General features: G+C 36.8%; 1 protein-coding gene across 1 annotated transcript in view; it reads left to right on the forward strand.

The window, feature by feature from the left end:
* PJA2 (praja ring finger ubiquitin ligase 2) overlaps window positions 1-19,312 on the forward strand; it is a 68,368-nt gene extending 49,056 nt beyond the window's left edge. Inside the window, exons 7-10 of the mRNA XM_038532170.1 lie at window positions 4,043-4,154; window positions 13,365-13,479; window positions 13,775-13,896; window positions 16,023-19,312. Of these exons, the coding sequence (XP_038388098.1) occupies window positions 4,043-4,154; window positions 13,365-13,479; window positions 13,775-13,896; window positions 16,023-16,148 (475 nt within the window). The 3' untranslated portion in view covers window positions 16,149-19,312. The remainder of the gene's footprint in view (window positions 1-4,042; window positions 4,155-13,364; window positions 13,480-13,774; window positions 13,897-16,022) is intronic.
* The last annotated feature ends 271 nt before the right edge of the window (window positions 19,313-19,583 follow it).

A 19,583-nucleotide genomic window follows, 5' to 3' on the forward strand; every position in this document is an offset into this window, starting at 1 on the left:
CCTTACTGTTTCCTATCTCTCACTTCCCAGGGTGAAAATAATTTTATGCACAAAGCAGACTTTCACTGACCATTTTGTGGAAGTACAAAGTGGTGTTTCATCACAGCCACACAAATAGTTCATAATTCCATCATAAACATTCCTGGCTCCAAAACCCATTTTCTGGCTTCCCAAACTTTGTGGCAAAGCAGTGGCTCACCTGGTCCTGGACTTTGCTGGTCTTGGTATTTTATCCCCCACCCCCACCCCCATGTCTGTCTATCCCCCTCTTCCTGAACTCCTTGGTGTACTGCTGTCTTCTGTCTCCATTATGCAAAGTCATTCCCTGTAATGCTCAGCAGATGACAGATTTGTCGCTTTAGTTCGCTTCATCTGTGCACGTTGGGAGGCAGTAACGGTCTAATATGAAGAAATGTTTTCTTTTGCACATTTTCAAAATTTTATGAAAATAATTTTTTACAACTCCATTAGGTAGATGCTCTAGTCTATAGTTGCACTAAAATTTAATTGATCATTTCTTCATTGAAATAGTGCAGTGACTCTTTCCCCTCATATAACTTGTTCTGTGCTTCAGGTGGTTTCTTTATGGCGGTTTGATAGAGGTGACATCACTGAGATAAGTAGTATTTATTAAGATCTTGATACATATTTCTAAATAACTTTCAAAAAAGGTTGTCCCACATAAAAATTTAAAGAAATAATTGAGGTCTTTCTTGAATATAATTTTAACTTAAACTTGAAGACTTTTTAGTGTTGGTTCTAACTCAGTGACAGTCCCTCTGGACATGGCTGTTGTTTGTTGTCAAGATTTTAGAGATGTTACTGATTGTCCCCAAATGTGGGGAGCTTCAGAGTAGCTTTTTTTTTTTTTTTTTAATATGGAAAACATTTTAGCATTGATTTTAAGAAAAAATTTTGAAGGTTACTATTTTGAATTTTATGTAGATATGACAACACTTCATTATTTGCATATGTGGCACTATATTAATTTATGTGGCAGTCGTTACAGGTTGATGAAGTGAAAATATGATTTGGTTTTCATATTAAAATAATGTCATTTTGACAACTAAAAGGAAAAGCCATGGCAAACAGCAGCACTTCTTATCTCTGAAGCCAAAATCTTAACATTTTTGTTTCACCACAACTTAAAAAAGAGTTAAAGCTTTTTGATTCTTTAGTTTCAAAGAAAATGGGAAAAAGTCCTCTATCAAAGTTTATTTATTTGTTTTGATGTCATAGAAGTGTTACCGCAGACTACCCAGAGACTATTTTATAAACTAGTGTGATGGGAGTTGGTTTCAGATTTAGACAAATCCTGACTGTACCATTTTTTTGTTTTTTGATAACTACTTAACCTCTCTATCTTCCTGCAAGAAATTGGGGTTAATAATTATTAACCTAATAAGATTGTGAGAAATTAATTCCCTATAGATAGGACCATGGTTTAATAACAAAATTTTAAAAACACTTTTGAAATTACTTCAAACTTCAGAAAAATGGCAAAAATAATACAAAGAATTTCCATATATTCTTCACTAATAGTCCCTAAATGTTAACATTTACTGCATTTGTGTTATCATTCTCTTTCCTTTGTTTCTCTATGTTTATGGCATTTCTCCCCCCCACCATTTATGAGTAAGTTGCAAACAAGGTGCCTTTTTACCCATGGTCTAGAATGAAGTCCCTAAGAACAAGGACATTTTCTTATATAACAAAGTAAAGGCTTCAAAATCTAGAAATTAACACTGGTAACAATACTATTCTCTAATCTACAGAATTATTCAGATGTTTATAGTTGTCCTTAAATTAATGCCAGTAGAGAATTTTTTTTCTGTCCAATCCGAGACCATTCATTGTTCTTGCTTAACATGTTTCTTTAGTCACTTTTAACCTGGAACATTTCCTTAGTGTTTCTTTGTCTTTCATAACTTTGACATTTTTAAAAAGTTTGGGCCATTTACCATCTACTAGTTTTAGTATCATTAGTGATTTTTGTCTGAAACACTTATATTACCATGGTGATTGCTAGATGAATGATAATAGAATTTTTAAATTAGCTGTTATTTAGCAGTGACCAAATTTATGAGCATATATATTCTGCTTTGAATGCCTAGCTCTGCGTAGTCTAGAAAAGAAAAGAATTAGGAGATAGTTGACTCTAACCGTTTGAAGGAGTTTTCTGCAAAGGAAAAGTGGGCTTAGTTTGTATTACTTCAAAAGGCAAAACTAGAGCACTTACTTTACAGAAGTTTCCTACTCTGATAGGGCTCTCCCACACTGGCACATACCACCCCAGAAAGCAATGTTTTTACATGGAGAAAATGATTCTGCTGTTTCTTGAATGCCTACTCTGGTGCCATCTTTGTGCCAGGCATGTGTAGGTTTATTTTATACATGAAGAAACAGTAACAGTTAAATAAATTTTTCACATTGTTTATGACTCAGTTAAATGTAGAGTTCAATTGCTATTTCACTGACTCTGGGGCTCTTCCTCTTTGCACTATATCTCACTGCCGGGTGAAGGAGTTCTGGTGTTGCAAGGGAGATCGGAGTCACTGATTTGTAGTTTAAATTCTAATTTTAAGTGCTCGCTTTGGCAGCACATATACTAAATTCTAATTTTAAAATCTGTGATTGCGTGAGAATGTTTCTTTGAACATGTGATGTCTGCTAATTTTTAGATGCTACTAAGCTTTAATCTTCATAAGAATACTTTTGTATTTCTTGGCAATAGATCTGTAATTTTGATGGCACAGAAGTTGACATCAAAATTATTTTGAGCTAGCTAGTATAACTGGATGTTCCTGACTGTATTCAGCTTCTCTTGGGGACATGGACATCAATAGACGTTTGCCTTTAGGTGGACAAAATAAGTTCAGTTTTGGAGATAGTGGATTTGAGGTGGTGGGAATTAATTGGGCTCATGTGCCCCCCAGAAAACTAAAAATGTAGGTCAACAGCTGAAGAGGGTTTGGAATTAGGTGAAAGGTTAGAAATTAACCTACAGTGGGCAGCCCGGTGGCTCAGTGATTTAGCGCCGCCTTCAACCCAGGGCCTGATCCTAGAGACTTGGGATCGAGTCCCACGTTGGGCTCCCTGCATAGAGCCTGCTTCTCCCTCTGCCTGTGTCTCTGCCTCTCTGTGTGTGTGTCTCTCATGAATAAATAAATAAAATCTTAAAAAAAAAAAAAAAAAGAAAGAAAGAAATCAACCTATAGAAAGGATAAGTGAGACACTGGACTTGAATGTAGTTTCCGGGGAGCCAAGATTAGAAAGAAGAGGACTGAGGACATACTTAGAATTCCTGGATTTTGAAATATGTGGTATTTCCAAGACTAGAGGAAAGTAGGAATCTATGTCTAGGGATGGAGGAAGGAGATTAGGACCAGAATAAAACAGATTTTCTTCAAGGAGACTACAGTCCTTTAGAAAAAAAAAAAGGTAATAAAAATGAGCATTTAAGAGCTAAATCTTTTTTCAATCTGAATAATGATGGAGGAGGCCTACTTCTAACTTAGAAGAATAAAAGAGATTAAAGAGAAACACTTGAGAAAATTAAATATCTTTTAAGGCCAAGTAATTAAGCAGGACAAGGTGAGAAGAAAAAGAGGCTTTGACACTAATGATAGACTTAAAATAAATGCATCAGTTATCTTTACCATGTTCTCATGTAAGTTTAGGTTGGCAACTCAAACGAACAGAAGGGGAAATATATAGGAAAGAATTAGAAGGGAAGAAGTACTACCTTTATCCCAGGCCTAAGCAGTCCTCAAAGTTAGAACCAGAAATGTAGGATTTTCCTACAAACTTGTGTCATGAGTGTGGTATCCTAACTCCTTGTGCTTAGTATTTCACTTCCCTGCTGGTTCCTCGAGCCCCTCACTGCATAAGACTTATATGAAAATATTTTATTTATTTTAAAATATATTAAAATATTTACCATTAAAATATTTAATATTTTCTGCTTATAGTATGTTTATTGGGATGCTAATATATCTTCATAAAGATTTCCCAAATCATGGCTTTTTTTTTTCTTTTCCAGCCTATTTGATGGTTTTGCAGATGGATTAGGAGTTGCTGAAGCGATTTCTTATGTGGATCCTCAGTTCCTCACCTACATGGCACTAGAAGAACGCTTAGCCCAAGCTATGGAGGTATTTTAGTGACTGGCTCTGATGCCCATATATAAGTTGGTGGGATGCAGAATTATAAACATTAAAGGGTTTCTATTAAAAAGTGAATAATTTTTCATCAATAACATTTATTGAATAGTGATTGCCACTAATATATGTATATAAATTACTCTGGACATTCTGCTAATTTGCTAAAATTTGCAGTATTTCCAACTGCAGATTGGAAAATGTTTCGCTTACATTTAGAAAATACACTTTTCCTTTATTGAATTATCTGAGTTTGTGGTTCTGATTGTCTATATAAATACACACACAGGTGTATTTGAGAAAGGAAATTGACGATCTCTAAGGATATGTTACAAATCATTTCTCTTTTTTTGTCCTCATGACTTCTAAATACTGCCTTGCTGCTTAATGAAGTTAAAATTTTTACTCCCATTACCTCCATACACATACATACTTAAATAAGTGTGGCACATAATTTTGTCTTGCTTTCTTTTCCTTATTTGACTAAAACACAAATACTCATAATTGTATTTGCCTAAGGTCAGAAGCCCAAGCTTTTCACATTTAGGAACTTCCAGTGCACTAGTGCATTTCATTATTAGAAGTCTTTTCTTTTAAGTTAATATTTCCAAAGTAGAAAAATAATATGAATGAGTCAAAAGTGAGAGAACAAAAATGAATGAGAGAACTTTCAGGGACATTATAACAGCATTTTATCTTGAAATTTTCTGAGGTTAGAAAGTCTAGAGTCATAAATTAGACAGTAGACCAACGTGTCTATCTACATATACATACATGACTTTTTTACATGTGTGTAACCTTCCATGTAGATCATTGATCAGTTATGCTTTGTTTGGTGTGTCTTTTCTTTTTTTTAAAGTAACCATACCAAGAATACTGTGTACTAGAAGAGTCGGAAAAACCATTGTAAGACAGTATACTTAGGACTTTTCCCAGATTATTTCTTGCCCTACTAAATTCTGACACATAAAATAATGGTACAGAGTGAAAACTTGTATCTGAAATATATAAAGATAACTTCCTTGTTAGTAAATTTTAAGTGACCACAGTGGAATATATCCATTCTTGAGTCTGGTTTCACATTGCTTAAACTGTTTTTTCCATTATTATTATGCTGGTAGTTTATTATCTCCTACAGTATAGAGATATGTTTAAAAAGAAATTTTGAGGGACACCTGTGGATGCTCTGTGGTTGAGCGTCTGTCTCCTTTTGACTCCGGGTGCGATCCTGGGGTCCTAGGATCAAGTCCCAAATCGGTCTCCCCTGAAGGAGCCTGCTTCTCCCTCTGTGTCTCTGCCTCTCTCTCTGTCTCATGAATAAATAAATAAAATCTTTTTTAAAAAGAAAAAAAAGAAATTTTGAGAAAAAGTTTTATTATTTGTTACCAGTAGGAAACGTGACATTTGATTGGCATCTTGAAAGAAGCAGCAGAAAGATTGGTCAGGTGGGTAGGGGTCATACTGTGTAAAGGCACGAGCTGAGCAGTCAAAGACAGAGTCAAGGAAGAAGTTCGTACACCCAGGGAATGTACAGTCCCCACGTTGTCGGCTGCTGCTCTTAGGGAACCCAGTGACCTGGCGCTTTTCATTCTGACCCATCATCTGTCCTTCTGCTTCTGGCAAATGGTGTTAGGTGTCTCCCTTTGCTGTAGTTTAACAGCTTGCTCAGACTTAGTGTTCTACTGTATTTTACTTGAATTCAGTTGACAGTCTATACAGTTCGATTTTCTTATCACTCTAGAAATTCTTATTTTTCTATGTCTAATATTCAGTTAATCATTTTGAAAATTAAGCTGAAATAATTTAATAATTTAAATAATTTATAATTTATGATTTTTCCTTTTAAATTTAACAGTGTTCTTTAAATGAAACAAAAGGAACTAATAAACTGAGTGCTTTTATTTTTTTCTCAAATAGCCTGATCTCTCTCCAGCACTGGTTGTTTTCATTTCTATTATTTTCCTAATACCAGACTGATCTGTTTTTCTAGATAGAGGTTTTTGATGAAAATATTGACAACAAACATTTGGCTCATATCTTGTCTCAAATTTGAGTGAATGGGATGAAATATTTAAGATCTTTAACTGTTTGATACAATGATGTTAAAGCCTTTAACTCTGAATAAGTTTTGGGAAAAAAAATTTCCCTTTGCACATTTATGTTGACTCCTAAAATCTTTTAGCAAAATCCTAAGCAATATTGTTGACCATATCATATCCCTTTGCAACAAAAACATGTTCAAGAATTTAAATATAGAACAACTGGTTTAGACTGGGTTAAAATTGTTTGTAGCATCTGACTGTGATCAAGAACAAACTTATAAATGTTGATAAGTATTTAAACATAAAATTTTCCCAGCAGTGTATCTCTTAATGAGATAGATGGAGATTTTTTCCTTCCTTACTACTTTAATGAGTGAATTTTATTTATTCTTAAAATGAGATATAGTTCAACATCAGTTTTGTTTCTCATCTTTATGAATGTAAGCTTGGGAAACTTTGTTCACATAATAAAGTGATGGGGATGGAAGGAGTTTATCATAGCAATGTCACTTAGTTTTTCTGAGGTATTTGCCAAAATTACATCAACTTGACAGACTCTTTAGATCCTCCAGTCTTTTTTTTAAAGCAGGTGCTGGAAGCTACCTACAAAAATATATTATTCAGTCATTACTTCAGTTTGACCCCAGTTATTTCAGATCGCTCCTTTTAATGGGTAGGAAGGATGCCTTTTTTTTTTTTTTAAGATTTTATTTATTTATTCATGAAAGATTCAGAGAGGCAGAGACACAGGCAGAGGCAGAAGCAGGCTCCATGCAGGAAGTTGTCCCGTGTGTGGAAGTTGTCCCGTGTGTGACTCGATCCCGGAACTCGGGGATCACGCCTTGAGCCAAAGGCAGATATGCTCAACGCTGAGCCACCCAGGCGTCCCAGAAGTATGCTTTTATTTATAAAGGAAATGTTAGTATAAAAAGGAATATGGGAACAGAGAACCAGCATGATACTTTGATGACAGGTACATTCTTAGGCAGATAAGTTTGAGGAAAGGTTACAAAAGAAAGAAAGCTAATTGAATTGAAATTGAGTCTCTCAAGACTCTTTATGCCCATGGACCTCTGGAAAGTCTGTACACACTTAGCACCTCATATACACTGAGTAATCGGCCTTAGGAAAGTAGTACATGAAGTAAGAGCATGCACTTTTGAGTTAGATTGATTGATTTAGGCTTTGTGACCTTGCATTGTTCACTTAACCACCTTAAGTTTCAGGTCCTTATCTACAAAATAGAAATAGTACCATATACCTTATGGCTTATTGTGAAATTATGTTAAAGCACTTAGAATAGCTGGTACAGTGGTAAGCTGTCAGTAAGTGGCTATATTGAAAGATTTATTCAAATCAGCAAACAGGTGGTAATCATCTAGAAAACCTGGATTCAGTGATCATTCAAAATCAGTATTAAATCATTTGTTATAAATTTTCATTCTTTAAAAACGAAATTGGATTTTTTTCTTTAAAAACTAAACTTTGTGCTTGCTCACAAAGGATTATGCTCCTTTAAACCTAAACATATTCCAGTTGGTGCTGTTTAGTCTATATGTTGTCTTTCTGACATGTGGACTGACTGATGAAAATATCCAGCCTGAGGTATAGATAGATTTTTGTATTTTTATAGATTTTCATAGCAGTCATTTCAAAGTGGGCTTTCTTACTCTTGTTGCTTATAAGTGACTCAAATCACCTTAAGGTATTTGTCAGTACCCAGCTAATAAATTATTTTTACAAACGTGAAATTCCAGGTATGTATTAGCACTGCAAGTGTGCAGATAATTATCGGAAAGAAATAATGAACTTAGTGAGACAATCATGTATCAGAGCCTAAGTATCCTACTAAAAATGGTACTTACTCTAGATAGTAGCCCTCTTTTTTTTTTTTTTTTTAATTTATGGCAGTAGTACAGATGAATTCTTGCAGTCTGTCTACACAGGGAATGGGAAGAGATTCATGATTATAGTTATGTGAGAAAGAAGGGACAAGTGATAGGCTGTTACACCTTCCATTTTCTATTTTCCTGATGGGAAAGTTTAATATAAAGAATTATTAACTGTAATAGGGGATTAGAGTAACAAGAACTTAGAGTAAGGAATAAAGATATTTCTGAAGAATGTAGAAAAAGCACATAGAAGGAATGGTCATCACATGTTGGGCTAAGATCACATAAAGGATCCCACTCCACCCCAGGGCTGGGATCCACACTTTAATGGAGATGGCACAACTGTGGCTCACTGAATGGCAGAGAAGTCAGTGTAGAGCTGCACTGGCAAAACTGACTGGAAATTGACCCTGGGGTGCTGCTTTGGAAAGCTATTTATAGGGAGATGTCTCACTGGAAGCACTCTTCGACAGAACTGCCCAAGGTGGGTGCTGGCGAAGCTCCTGGCCGCGTGCATTTCAAGAGCTAGATGCTGGAGGGAACCATGCATGCCATGGAAGCCTTTCTGAGTCCAGCAGGCACGCTGGGATTAGAAGCAAAACCCCTTTCCTTCTGCATGTCTCTTCAGCATCTTCTGTGAACAGAGCTTAATTAACATTGTGACAGCTATCAGAGGAAAATACTTAAATAGCCCAAATCACAGAGCTGACAAAAATAGTGAATTTGGATTTGAAGAGCAGTAATTAATAACTGGGGAATGGTCCAGTTAGATCCCATATACACCTTTCTCACACATCTGAACTCCCAAGAGCTGTGCAACTGTATTTCCACCTGATGAAATATAGCTGTTCTTAAAATGAAGAAGTTTTCACTCTTTCTCAAGAATCAACAGATGAACAGACTCCCAAGGGTCATTATATCCAATGCTAAATATTAACTACTCCACAAATTCAGCCACACTGAATATCCTCTTATATGAAGATTAACTTGTAAAATTAACTGCTGTATGAAATAAAAATGGGAAGGAGATAGAGAAAGAAAATGGTTAGCAGATACAAACAGATAGAAAATATGCAAAGCCTAATAGTCCTTTTTGTTAAAATCAGTAACCCATTCCATATTTTCTCTGCCTTATGCAAGAATCTCAGCTGGGTAGGATTCTTTACTTAGTGGAGTGACCCAGATTTACATTCCTGAACATACGTGTTCTCAATCATCCTGCCCCCTTTTTTTTGGATGTTGTCATTCTCTGATATCTCACTGGTGGGCACAGAAGTAATAAGAGATGTACACTCCAAGTGAGATTATCACAGGATATTCAAGTTGAGGAAGTCTGGTCTGCAGAGGGCACGCTACGTCTACTGGAGAAAGGGGGCTCTGAGTGACTTGGGAATTCAAAATAGTCTCTTTCCTCTTGAGTCCAACCAGATGTTCCCATTTTAAGTATCAGAATCCTGATTTAACCCGTCATACAACTTTTGAGAAAGTTGACAAGACAGAACTAAACCCTCATTTTAATTCAGCAGTTCATACAATTAAATTGTGTTTGAGGGATCCCTGGGTGGCGCAGCGGTTTGGCGCCTGCCTTTGGCCCAGGACGCGATCCTGGACACCCGGGATCGAGTCCCACGTCAGGCTCCCGGTGCATGGAGCCTGCTTCTCCCTCTGCCTGTGTCTCTGCCTCTCTCTCTCTCTCTCTCTCTCTCTCTCTCTCTCTCTGTGTGACTATCATAAATAAATAAAAATTTAAAAAAAAAAACTGTGTTTGATTTTAAGAAATAAGATGTTTGTTCTAGGGCTATCATGGAAACTCTGTGGTCCTTACCACTCTCTGTGGTTCTGAGAGTTAATGGACCCGAGTTTGTCGTTTTCTCTTTGGAGGTTAGCAAGGGGACTCTTCAAGAACCCCACCCCACATTAGTTTTTATAGTTGACATTATGACCATAGAGTCAAGTGTAACAAGTACCTGGGCTCCCAAGACACATGTCCTAGTCGGCACTTCATTTCAGTGCACCGCAGTGGTAGCTGGATTGTGGTTAGTATGATTATTTGTAATCAGGCTTTGGATTGATAATATTCCATTCTGTTGGCCAGGAGCAGGAATAGCAAATTTAAGGAATAACCTTAGGACTGAGGTAGAGCACACACACTCCACCCCCACCTCCACCCAGGGCTGAGATCCAGACTGTTGGGGAGGACACAGCCATGGCTCTCAGAGAAGTGTTTGTGCTACTCTGCTGGCCGAATTTGCTGGAAATCTGCCCTCTGGAGTGCTAAAGAGACTGTTTACAGGGAGGTGGCTAACTGGAAGCACACTGCTGTAAAGCCACCCAAGATAGGTGCCAGGGGAAACTGCTGGCTACCTGCTACTGCGTCTGTCAGGCACTGGAGAAATTGCGTGTGCTTCTGTAGCCAGGCACTGGAGGAGCCATCTGTGATGCAGAAGCCCACCGTCAGGCAGGGGCCTGCCCAGCGTGCCCACCAGGACCAGGAGGCAGAGTCCTTCTGTGACGGCTCTCCAGAGCCCTCTACCGACAAAACCTAAGGTCATGCTAGCCAGCAAGGGAAAAAATAGTCAAAAGGCCCAGATCTATGAAAGGTGAATGTGGAGCTAAGAGTCAGCTATTCATTTTCTGGCACATTATTTTTCTTTTTGCAGTCTCTGCAAATTCAGAGTCTAATTGGTGTTCCATATTATTAACTATATTTACTAACTCGTGTGATGAACCTTTTTGCTTCCTCCTGTTTTAGTTCTGACTTTGCTTAGGCCTTGGCCCTATCCTCTCTTGTAAGTCATCTCAAATCCTTTTTGGAAAGACATAATTCGTTGTGAGATTATCCAGGCTAAATCTTGAAGAGTGCGCAAAGGTGATGCCTGCCATCCAGGAGAGCACAGTGTTAACATTCAGGAAGAATCTTCCTGGTCTGCAGGGGGGCCCGTTAGCGTTTTATTGTAGGGATGTACACACAGTGTGAAATTTACCCTTGTAGCCATTAGTCAGCATCAAGTACATCGTAAACAATTCCCTCTTCTCCTCTGTGCCCTCCTCTTCCCAGCCCACAGCAGCCACTAATCTGCTTTGCGTCTCTGAGTTTTACTGAGTTAGGTACCTCATTTAAGTGGAGTCGTACTATATTTATCCTTCTGTGACTAGTTCAGGAGTGTATTGTTTAGTTTTCACATATTGGCAAATGTTCCAATCTCCTATTATTGATTTTTTGTTTCTTGCCATTTTGGTCAGAAAGAGAGTTGGTATGATTTCAGTCTTCTTAAATTGGCTAAGACTTGTTTTGGAACCTGTCGTATGATCTGTCCTAGAGAATGTTTTGTGTGCACTTGAGAAGAATGTGTAGTCTGCTGCTGTCATGTGAAATGTTCTGTATATCTCTTAGATCTATTTTATCTAAAGCGTAGGTCAAGTCTAATATTTTCTTTCTTTTTCTATCTGGAGGATCCATCCTTTAAAGTGAGGTATTAGGGGCAGCCCGGGTGACTCAGCAGTTTAGCACCACCTTCAGGTCAGGGCGTGATCCTGGGGTCCCGGGATCAAGTCCCGCGTCAGGGTCCCTGTGTGGAGCCTGCTTCTCCCTCTGCCTGTGTCTCTGCCTCTTTCTCGTGTGTGTGTGTGTGTGTGTGTGTGTGTGTGTGTGTGTGTGTGTCTCTCATGAATAAATAAAATCTTAAAAAAAAAATAAAGTGAGGTATTAGAGTCCCCTCCTGTTATTATATTGTTGTGTAATCTCACTTCAGATCTGCTTTCATTTGCTTCATATACCTAGGTGCCCTAATATTGGTTGCATATTTGTTTGCAATTACTGTAGCCTCTTGATGAATTGACCGTTTATCATTTAAAAAATAACCTTCTTTGTCACTTATTAGCATTTGTGGTCTTCAGTCTATTTTTTCTAATACACATATAGCTACCCCTGCTCTCTTTGGTTTCCATTTGCATGGAATGTCTTTTTCCATCCTTTACTTTGAGCCTGTGTGTCCTTAAAGCTGAAGTGAGTGTGTTGTAGGCAGCATATATAGTTGGGTCTTGCCTTTTCAATTCAGCCAGGCACTCTGTGCCTTTTGCCTAAAAAATTTAGTCCATTTACATTTAGAGTAATTATTGAGAAGTAAGGACTTACTAGTACCATCTTAAAATTGTCTAGCTCTTTCGTAGTTCTTTTTCCTTTCTCCCTCTTTCTGCCTTCTTTTGTGACTTGATTATCTAGAGTAGTATTGTTTGATCTCCTTCTCTTTATCTTTTGTAAATCTAACATAGATTTGTCCTTTGTGGTTACCATGAGGCTTACGTAAAACATCTTAATACTCTGTATTTTGCTGATAACTAAACTTAGATTACATACAAAAACTCTACTTTATTCCCCCTCTTATGTTTTTGATGTTATAATTTACCTCTTTTTATATTGTATATCAACAGTTTATTGTAGCTATAGTAATTACTTTTGTCATTTAACCTTTATACTCAAAGCAGTTAACACATTACCACATACAGTATCATAATATTCTGATTTTGACTGTACACTTACCTTTACCAACCACAGTTTTATCCATTCATCTGTGGATGGGTACTTGGGCACGCATCGCATTTCCACCTTTTGGGTCTTGTGAATATAAGTCCCATCTATAGTTCTAATTTACTGTAGCCAGAAGGGCTAATCAAGCCACAAACGATTATACTGGGTGGTCATACGATCTGTTGTTCCTGTCATACTTAGAATAGTGACTCTATATAGACACTGAGCCCCTAAATAAAGTTCATATCCCAGGTAACCTAGTAATAATAGTGAGCTAGTCATGTGGGTGTGCTGATTCTGTGCCAGTGGTAGATATAGCCATTCAGGAATAAATTATTTGCTTCTCTAACTTGAAGATTCATCCAGTAACCTCAGTCACGTTTTATCTTTCGTGTGTTGAGCCTGTCCAAAATATTTACTTTCTTTCATGTTATTGATTCCATACAGGAACTCATAAGTTGGAAGAGGTAGCCACTCTTCTGAAATTATAAGTATGATGGGCAAGTAGCTGATTATTGAGACAAGATAGATTTTTGTTCTTGTGAAAAGTAAGGTACCCTTTTCTGGTATGTTTTTTGACGTTTTGGTGTGATGGTTGTTCCTTTTGGGAGGAGGCAAAAAGGACAGGCTACTGAAGCAGAGAATAGTGGTTCATATAATTTTGTAACACACCTTTAAAAATAGTTTTCTATTACTATTTTAAAGTGTTTTCTAAAAAGGAACTGTGACTTTTTTTTTGCAGACTGCGCTGGCACATTTAGAGTCTCTTGCAGTGGATGTTGAGGTGGCCAATCCACCAGCCAGTAAGGAAAGCATTGATGGTCTTCCAGAGACCCTTGTTCTTGAAGACCACACTGGTAAGTGCAAAGTTGATCTCTAATGTCAAATGACACGTTGCATGTTTAAGTATATCAGTACACCTAAAACATAAAATACTGGTACTAGAAGCTTTCATTAGTTTTTCTATGAAACTAGATTCTGACAAACTTTCACCTAGTAGAAGACTATTTTTAATTTATTAAGTCATGGGCTAGAACAAGTGTGCCCCAAAGTCTGGTTCTTCTATCATAGGTATCATCTATGAGTTAATATATTTTCAGTTATATTAAAATTGAATGCTATGGGATTGATCAGGTGATTTCTTGTTTTCAGCAATTGGTCAGGAGCAGTGCTGTCCAATCTGTTGCAGTGAGTATATTAAGGATGATATAGCAACAGAGCTTCCCTGTCATCATTTCTTTCATAAACCTTGTGTCTCAATTTGGCTACAGAAGGTGAGTTTTATTTTTACCTGTTTTTAAATTAGTGTTTTAATAGTTCCTCCAGAAAGCTAATGATGATTATGTCTTTTAAGCATATTTTATTCAGCTACATAGTTGTAGTACTTTTTAATTAAGTGTTGAAAATTGATTACCTTTTAATGATTACAGATTAATGATATGAAACTGATAACAATGCTAAAAAAACAATATAGACAACACTTAATTGCTTGATTACTTATCAAAAAGTCATTTTAGAATAAAGCTAAGTAGATCTTTAATCACATCCCTGAAATATGTATTTTCAGAAATACCGCAAGCAAAATAAAAGCCTTTGGTACTATTCAAAGTACTACTAATATTCTAATACAAATCAATGTCTTTGAAAATGTATATGAGAAATATGTAATAACCTACCAGATACCTCCTGTTCCAACTGTATCTGTTCTCCTTAAATATTTACCCAATAATTTTTAACTATATTTGAATTACTTAAGAAAAAAAGGTTTTACTTAAATCTTCTCTGTGAACTCTATTTTTACATAAAGTATATTTATAGGCAGTTAAGGTAGAAGTTTCCTAATCCCTTTCATCACCTGTTTACTTATGGATATAGCTCCTTCTCTTTCTTACAACCACTCTTTTCCTTTTCTCCTTCCTTTCTTCCTCCCCTCTCTTTCCTTCCTTTCTTTTTCTTTGCCGTTGATCCCCTTCTACAGCCACTTCATTATTGTCAGAGTTCTACTTAAGATGTGTAAAATCCAATGCAGAAATGTTCACCATTCCATTATAAAATCTGGAGTTTCTGTCTTGGCTTTCAAGACCTTCTGTGATCTAGCCCCCAGCCTATCTGCTCATATTTACTTCCTTTGTACACTTTTTTATGTTTGCTTAACTGGCGTAGTTTTCCCCCTGTACCATCAGTAAGATTAGATGGTCTAGGTAGGGCCAGCTTAAATTCCACCTTTTCTGGCCTTCATATCCCCTTTATTTAAACTCTTATGGTAGTATCTAAGCCTTAAGAAGGATCTAAATGTTCCTGCTGTGTGTCAGGTACGGCTAGATGACTCTTGTATTATTTTCTCATTTAATTCTCACAGTAACTCTGGGACACAGTGGGATAAAACCATTTTCCAATGATTGTTACTCATTCAAGACTACACAGCTAGTATGGGGTTGATTGGGACCACACTCATCTGACACTAAAATACGGTTGCTCGGGCCCAGTCCATATGGCAAGTGCACAATAAATGCTTGCTAAATTCTTGAATTGTAAATATTATATATGTTGTACCGCTTTGATTTATCATTGACTTGACTATCAAGGTAATAATCTCTTTGGTTTATTTCCTGTCAAGAAAAAGCCTTTCCTCTGGGGAGAAGATCCCCAAGATACGAATCTTTATCTTTGAACAGCATGATTTCTGTCAGGGCTATCTCTCGTGGGGGTGGGGGAGAGGTCGCAGGGACATATTCGCAAGGGAATGAATGATCTATCACCAGCATGACACATCTCCATAGTCTTTGATTGGTCTGAAGATGTACTCACAGTATGACTGCTTTCCCTGTCCCATCTTCCCTCCTAGGTCTACAGTTGAAGTCTTTCATCATTTAGAAGGCATTTAACTCTCCATATCTTTTTGAAAAGGAATTATGTGGCTAATAAAGTTTAAGCTCCATGTGTTTAAGTGAGGCTTCAGTATATAGGGAAGTCCATCTTAGGGGATCATTTGGTGTTACAGATATGTGAATTAATTAGGTGTGTGGCATCATGGAGTAAATAATAAAACCAATTCAGTTCAGGTGAGGACATGCCCTGTGACTCCTTGCTCACATTCCACCGTAGCACCAGTGCTGAGCAAGGGGTGTAGTAGACCGTCCATTAATACTAAGTGAAAGATGACTGACCTGAAGGACACAAGCACAATTAGGAAACATTATTCACCCTCAGAAAAATTAGAATCTGATTGGGATGAAGAGGAAATAGCATCACAGTTTACCTCTCTGGATTGTGTGAGTTTGGAGTTGATTCAGTTTTTTAGGATAACAATACTATTTTTTTTTTTTTTAGTTTACTAAGATACTGGGTGGCACCTAAAGACTCTTCCTTTGGCTCTGACCTTATTTTCTTCCCTCTCCAGTCGGGAACGTGCCCCGTGTGCCGCCGCCATTTCCCACCTGCCGTCATAGAGGCATCAGCAGCTGCGTCCTCCGAGACTGAGCAAGAGGCCCCCCCTTCCAGTGACAGCTCGGCGGATGCCCCCTAAACCTTAACCCTCGGATGAGATCGCCCTGTCAAAGTCAATCTGCAAATTCCTTCTCAATCTGATGTGCAAATAATTATATATAAATAAATTTAAAATGCTATATATAGTCTATGCCATAGTTTAGAAAGAAGAATATTAACCTTTCTAAACTAAATTTAGGTTTGCAGAAAGTACTAAACATTTTCAAGCTGAATGTTGAAGCAGTGCATCCATTTTCTTTAGTTGACTATGTTGATATCAGTTGTAATGTCAAGCTTACCAATTAATAACTCTTTCCAGAAGAAATAATCCTATATGTGGCATCTATTATTGATTTTGTCTGAAGTACTGCCACTAAGTGATTATAATTAAGCTCTCCTATTTGCATCAAATGTGAAGACTGTGATCACAACAGTAGTAAAATTTGGTTTCATTGGAAATAAAAAGAATTCTAAAACATGCTTTTTGATTGGTTGCTTTGCTTTTGCTATATCAGAACCTCTTGGTTCATAATACTGAGGGTTTTTTTTGTTGTTGTTGTTGTTGTTTTTAGGAAGGTGTCTGCTCTTCCATGTTTGTTTAAAGTTAAAATGCCAAAAAAAAAAAAAAAAGCCAAAATTTTGGCTAAAACATCTCAAAATTTTAAAATCTTAAATGTTGTAATCCCCTTGGAATAGTTAGATAGTAAAACATTTTTTTTTTCTTTTTCTAAATGGTGGATGTGCTTAGAGTAATGTTAGTAAAGCATGAGTGTTTTACTATGGTTGGTGCTTGAGGTAAAGTTAGTAAAGCTTATGAGCAATCTCGTGTGCTCAGTGTTTGGTATGAAATGAATTAGATGGCCTTATGAAATCCTTCTCCCTTTCTACTTGGTTACAGTCATACTTGAAAACATTCATTACACGTTTGTTAAATACTTTTTTAATTTATAAATTTATAAATATGCTTATTTATAAATTTATAAACATTAGATACAGTTTGTTTAAAGTAATTTTGGAAAGTCTGAAAACATCCATCAGGTGTTTAAACATTCATTCTGTTGTATCCCAAGGAGAAATCCGATCCTTAAAAAACTAGAAGGTTAATTGTACCAACTTGTATAAAGCATAAAATTGATGGGGTATAGGACAGATTTTGGCCACATCTTTTCACAATATATCTAAATCTTACTGTGTTATAATTTATTCTTTTAAAGTATTCCTGAACAAGGATTACTCATAGTGCATTTTCAGCGTTTCTTTAATTTATTTTGATAAAATTATTCACCTGAAAATAAATAATAAAAATGGGTTTGTTTTGAATTAAGCCAAATTAAGCCCTGGGTGAAAGGAGGAGATGACATGATCACCTAGTGACTGTGAGCAGAACTGAACATGTAACATGGTTCCTTTCTCTAAAAGAGAGAAGATCCTGACCCTAGATTTGCACTCTAAAAGAGTTCTGTTCAGATTCTTCTATAAAAGTGAGGAAATGAGCTTTCCTTAGTTGTCTTAATGGGAAATTTGGCCCCCAGGGTCATCCATTATTATATAACCTCCAAATGAGATTGCACAGCTTTCCATTTAGGTGGTCACACCCAGTAGGCACATACGTGCAAACGTGCACGTAATATTTAACCTACAGATGGGATTTGCTATCAGCACCAGAGAATGATAGGTGTCAGAATGCCGCATTTGAGCAAGTAAAATTGTAAAGCACGTAGTGAGTGTACATCCATCTGAGTAGTACATTGATAATTTGGTTTGGACACGTAAGGAATATTTATGGCTTCCCAAATGCAAAATTCCATTTTATTTGTGTAATTTCTCTGAGTATTTATATTCCATCTCTTTCCTCCGTTCTTAAATGAATTTTCACTGTTGGCACATTTGAGGCTTAAATATAAGGAACATAACACTTGCATTCTAATTTTTGCAAAATTGTAAATGTGTGTCTGGTATTTACAGCAAAATACTGTGTATCCTTTTATGGGTAAAACAAAACTGAACATTGCATGCCTGTAATGTGGTGACTTTGTAATTTAGGGGTTCTTTGGGGCTTCTGTGACTTTGGAAATGCTTACATTCAGGCCTTAATGTTGCATTAGCTAGCATGTTCCCCCCTGATGTATATAGTCACTGTTGTATAAACTAATCTTTGCCTGTTTTCTACTCCGTGATATTTCCATACCATATTTCACTGATGAGCAGTTAGCGTCAAGGAGTCAAATCAGATTAAAATTAATTCTCATGTGTATATCGTGGAACTTTGTGGCTAGTGTGGTTTTTAATTTTTCTCTTTTCTTTTTCTCGTTTCTTTTTCTGTTGTTTTCCGTTAAGTAATATTGATCAGTTGTGATGCTTACTGGTTAAACTGACATTGCTACAGATTGCTCTATAGTAAGCCACAAATTCTATTTAGGCAGTATTAAGGGACGTCAGTTTTCTTCTCCTAGTAGCAGCTGTCCCAAAGAAAATATTTCTTCTTTGCCTGTTAAGGTTTAGCTGTTATCTGCCAGTTGTTAAGAGGTTTTGGTTCCAAACTCAACCAGTAGTGTTGAGAGTTGAACTTAAGATAGCGGTTGTACTTTTTGCTTCCCATCTGTTTCTATCCTTCATTCTTGGCTCCCTACTATCTATAAACAGCTGCTGTGAAGGAGAAAAGTTGAATAGGAGTTGGCTTAAAAAAAATTTTTTTTAAGAAAATTGAGACTTTAGGATTTTCATTATAACAAGTTGATACAAGCAGAGGCTGAAAAGTTCAGATTCCAAAATATCGTTTGATCCTCTGAAATATTGTTTGGGTCCTTTTGGAAAAGTTAAGAATATATGAAGGTAAGTTAGGAGTAAGTATAAATATGGATTAAAAATACTGTTTCTCTTATTTCTCTGTTAAGTGACTTAATTTTATTTTTTTGAACATTTTCTTCTTCCTTGTAATATGAATGCTGATATTTAAAGGTAGATCCATGTGGTTTTCTGTTGTGTTTCTTAATTGTTTATCTCTGAGCTAACTCTTAAGATTATTTGTGATTTGGATTTATATATAAGCTGTTAAATATATATGAACTGTTAAAATGGAATGCAAGTTTTCAAAAGCCCAGGTCTAAATGTAATGATTGGTTTATTGTTCAATCACCCCAGTCCATCATTTTCCGTGTAAATCATAAACAATAAACAGGATGTACTCAGTGGTCATTTCTAATATTTAATTGTGTGCAGTCACCTCACTTCTATCATCTGAACCCCTGGGGGATTTGGCGTTAATGGCAGAGAACACGGGTATTAAGAAAGTCTGGAATAGGCTCTCGGGCACCTGATTTTATAGACATTGAACTCTGACCTAAGAAGGCCGGTCAGAGAGTGTTGTCCGGAAGTGGTGCAGGGACTTCTGGAAGGTTCTCCTGCCGGATGTTCTTCGCCCTCCTGTGGGTTCGGCAAGAGCCCGCCCTCCACACTGACCCAGGACTGCAGGAAC

This window comes from Canis lupus, chromosome 3 (genome assembly GCF_011100685.1).
Source record: "Canis lupus familiaris isolate Mischka breed German Shepherd chromosome 3, alternate assembly UU_Cfam_GSD_1.0, whole genome shotgun sequence".
Taxonomy (NCBI): domain Eukaryota; kingdom Metazoa; phylum Chordata; class Mammalia; order Carnivora; family Canidae; genus Canis; species Canis lupus.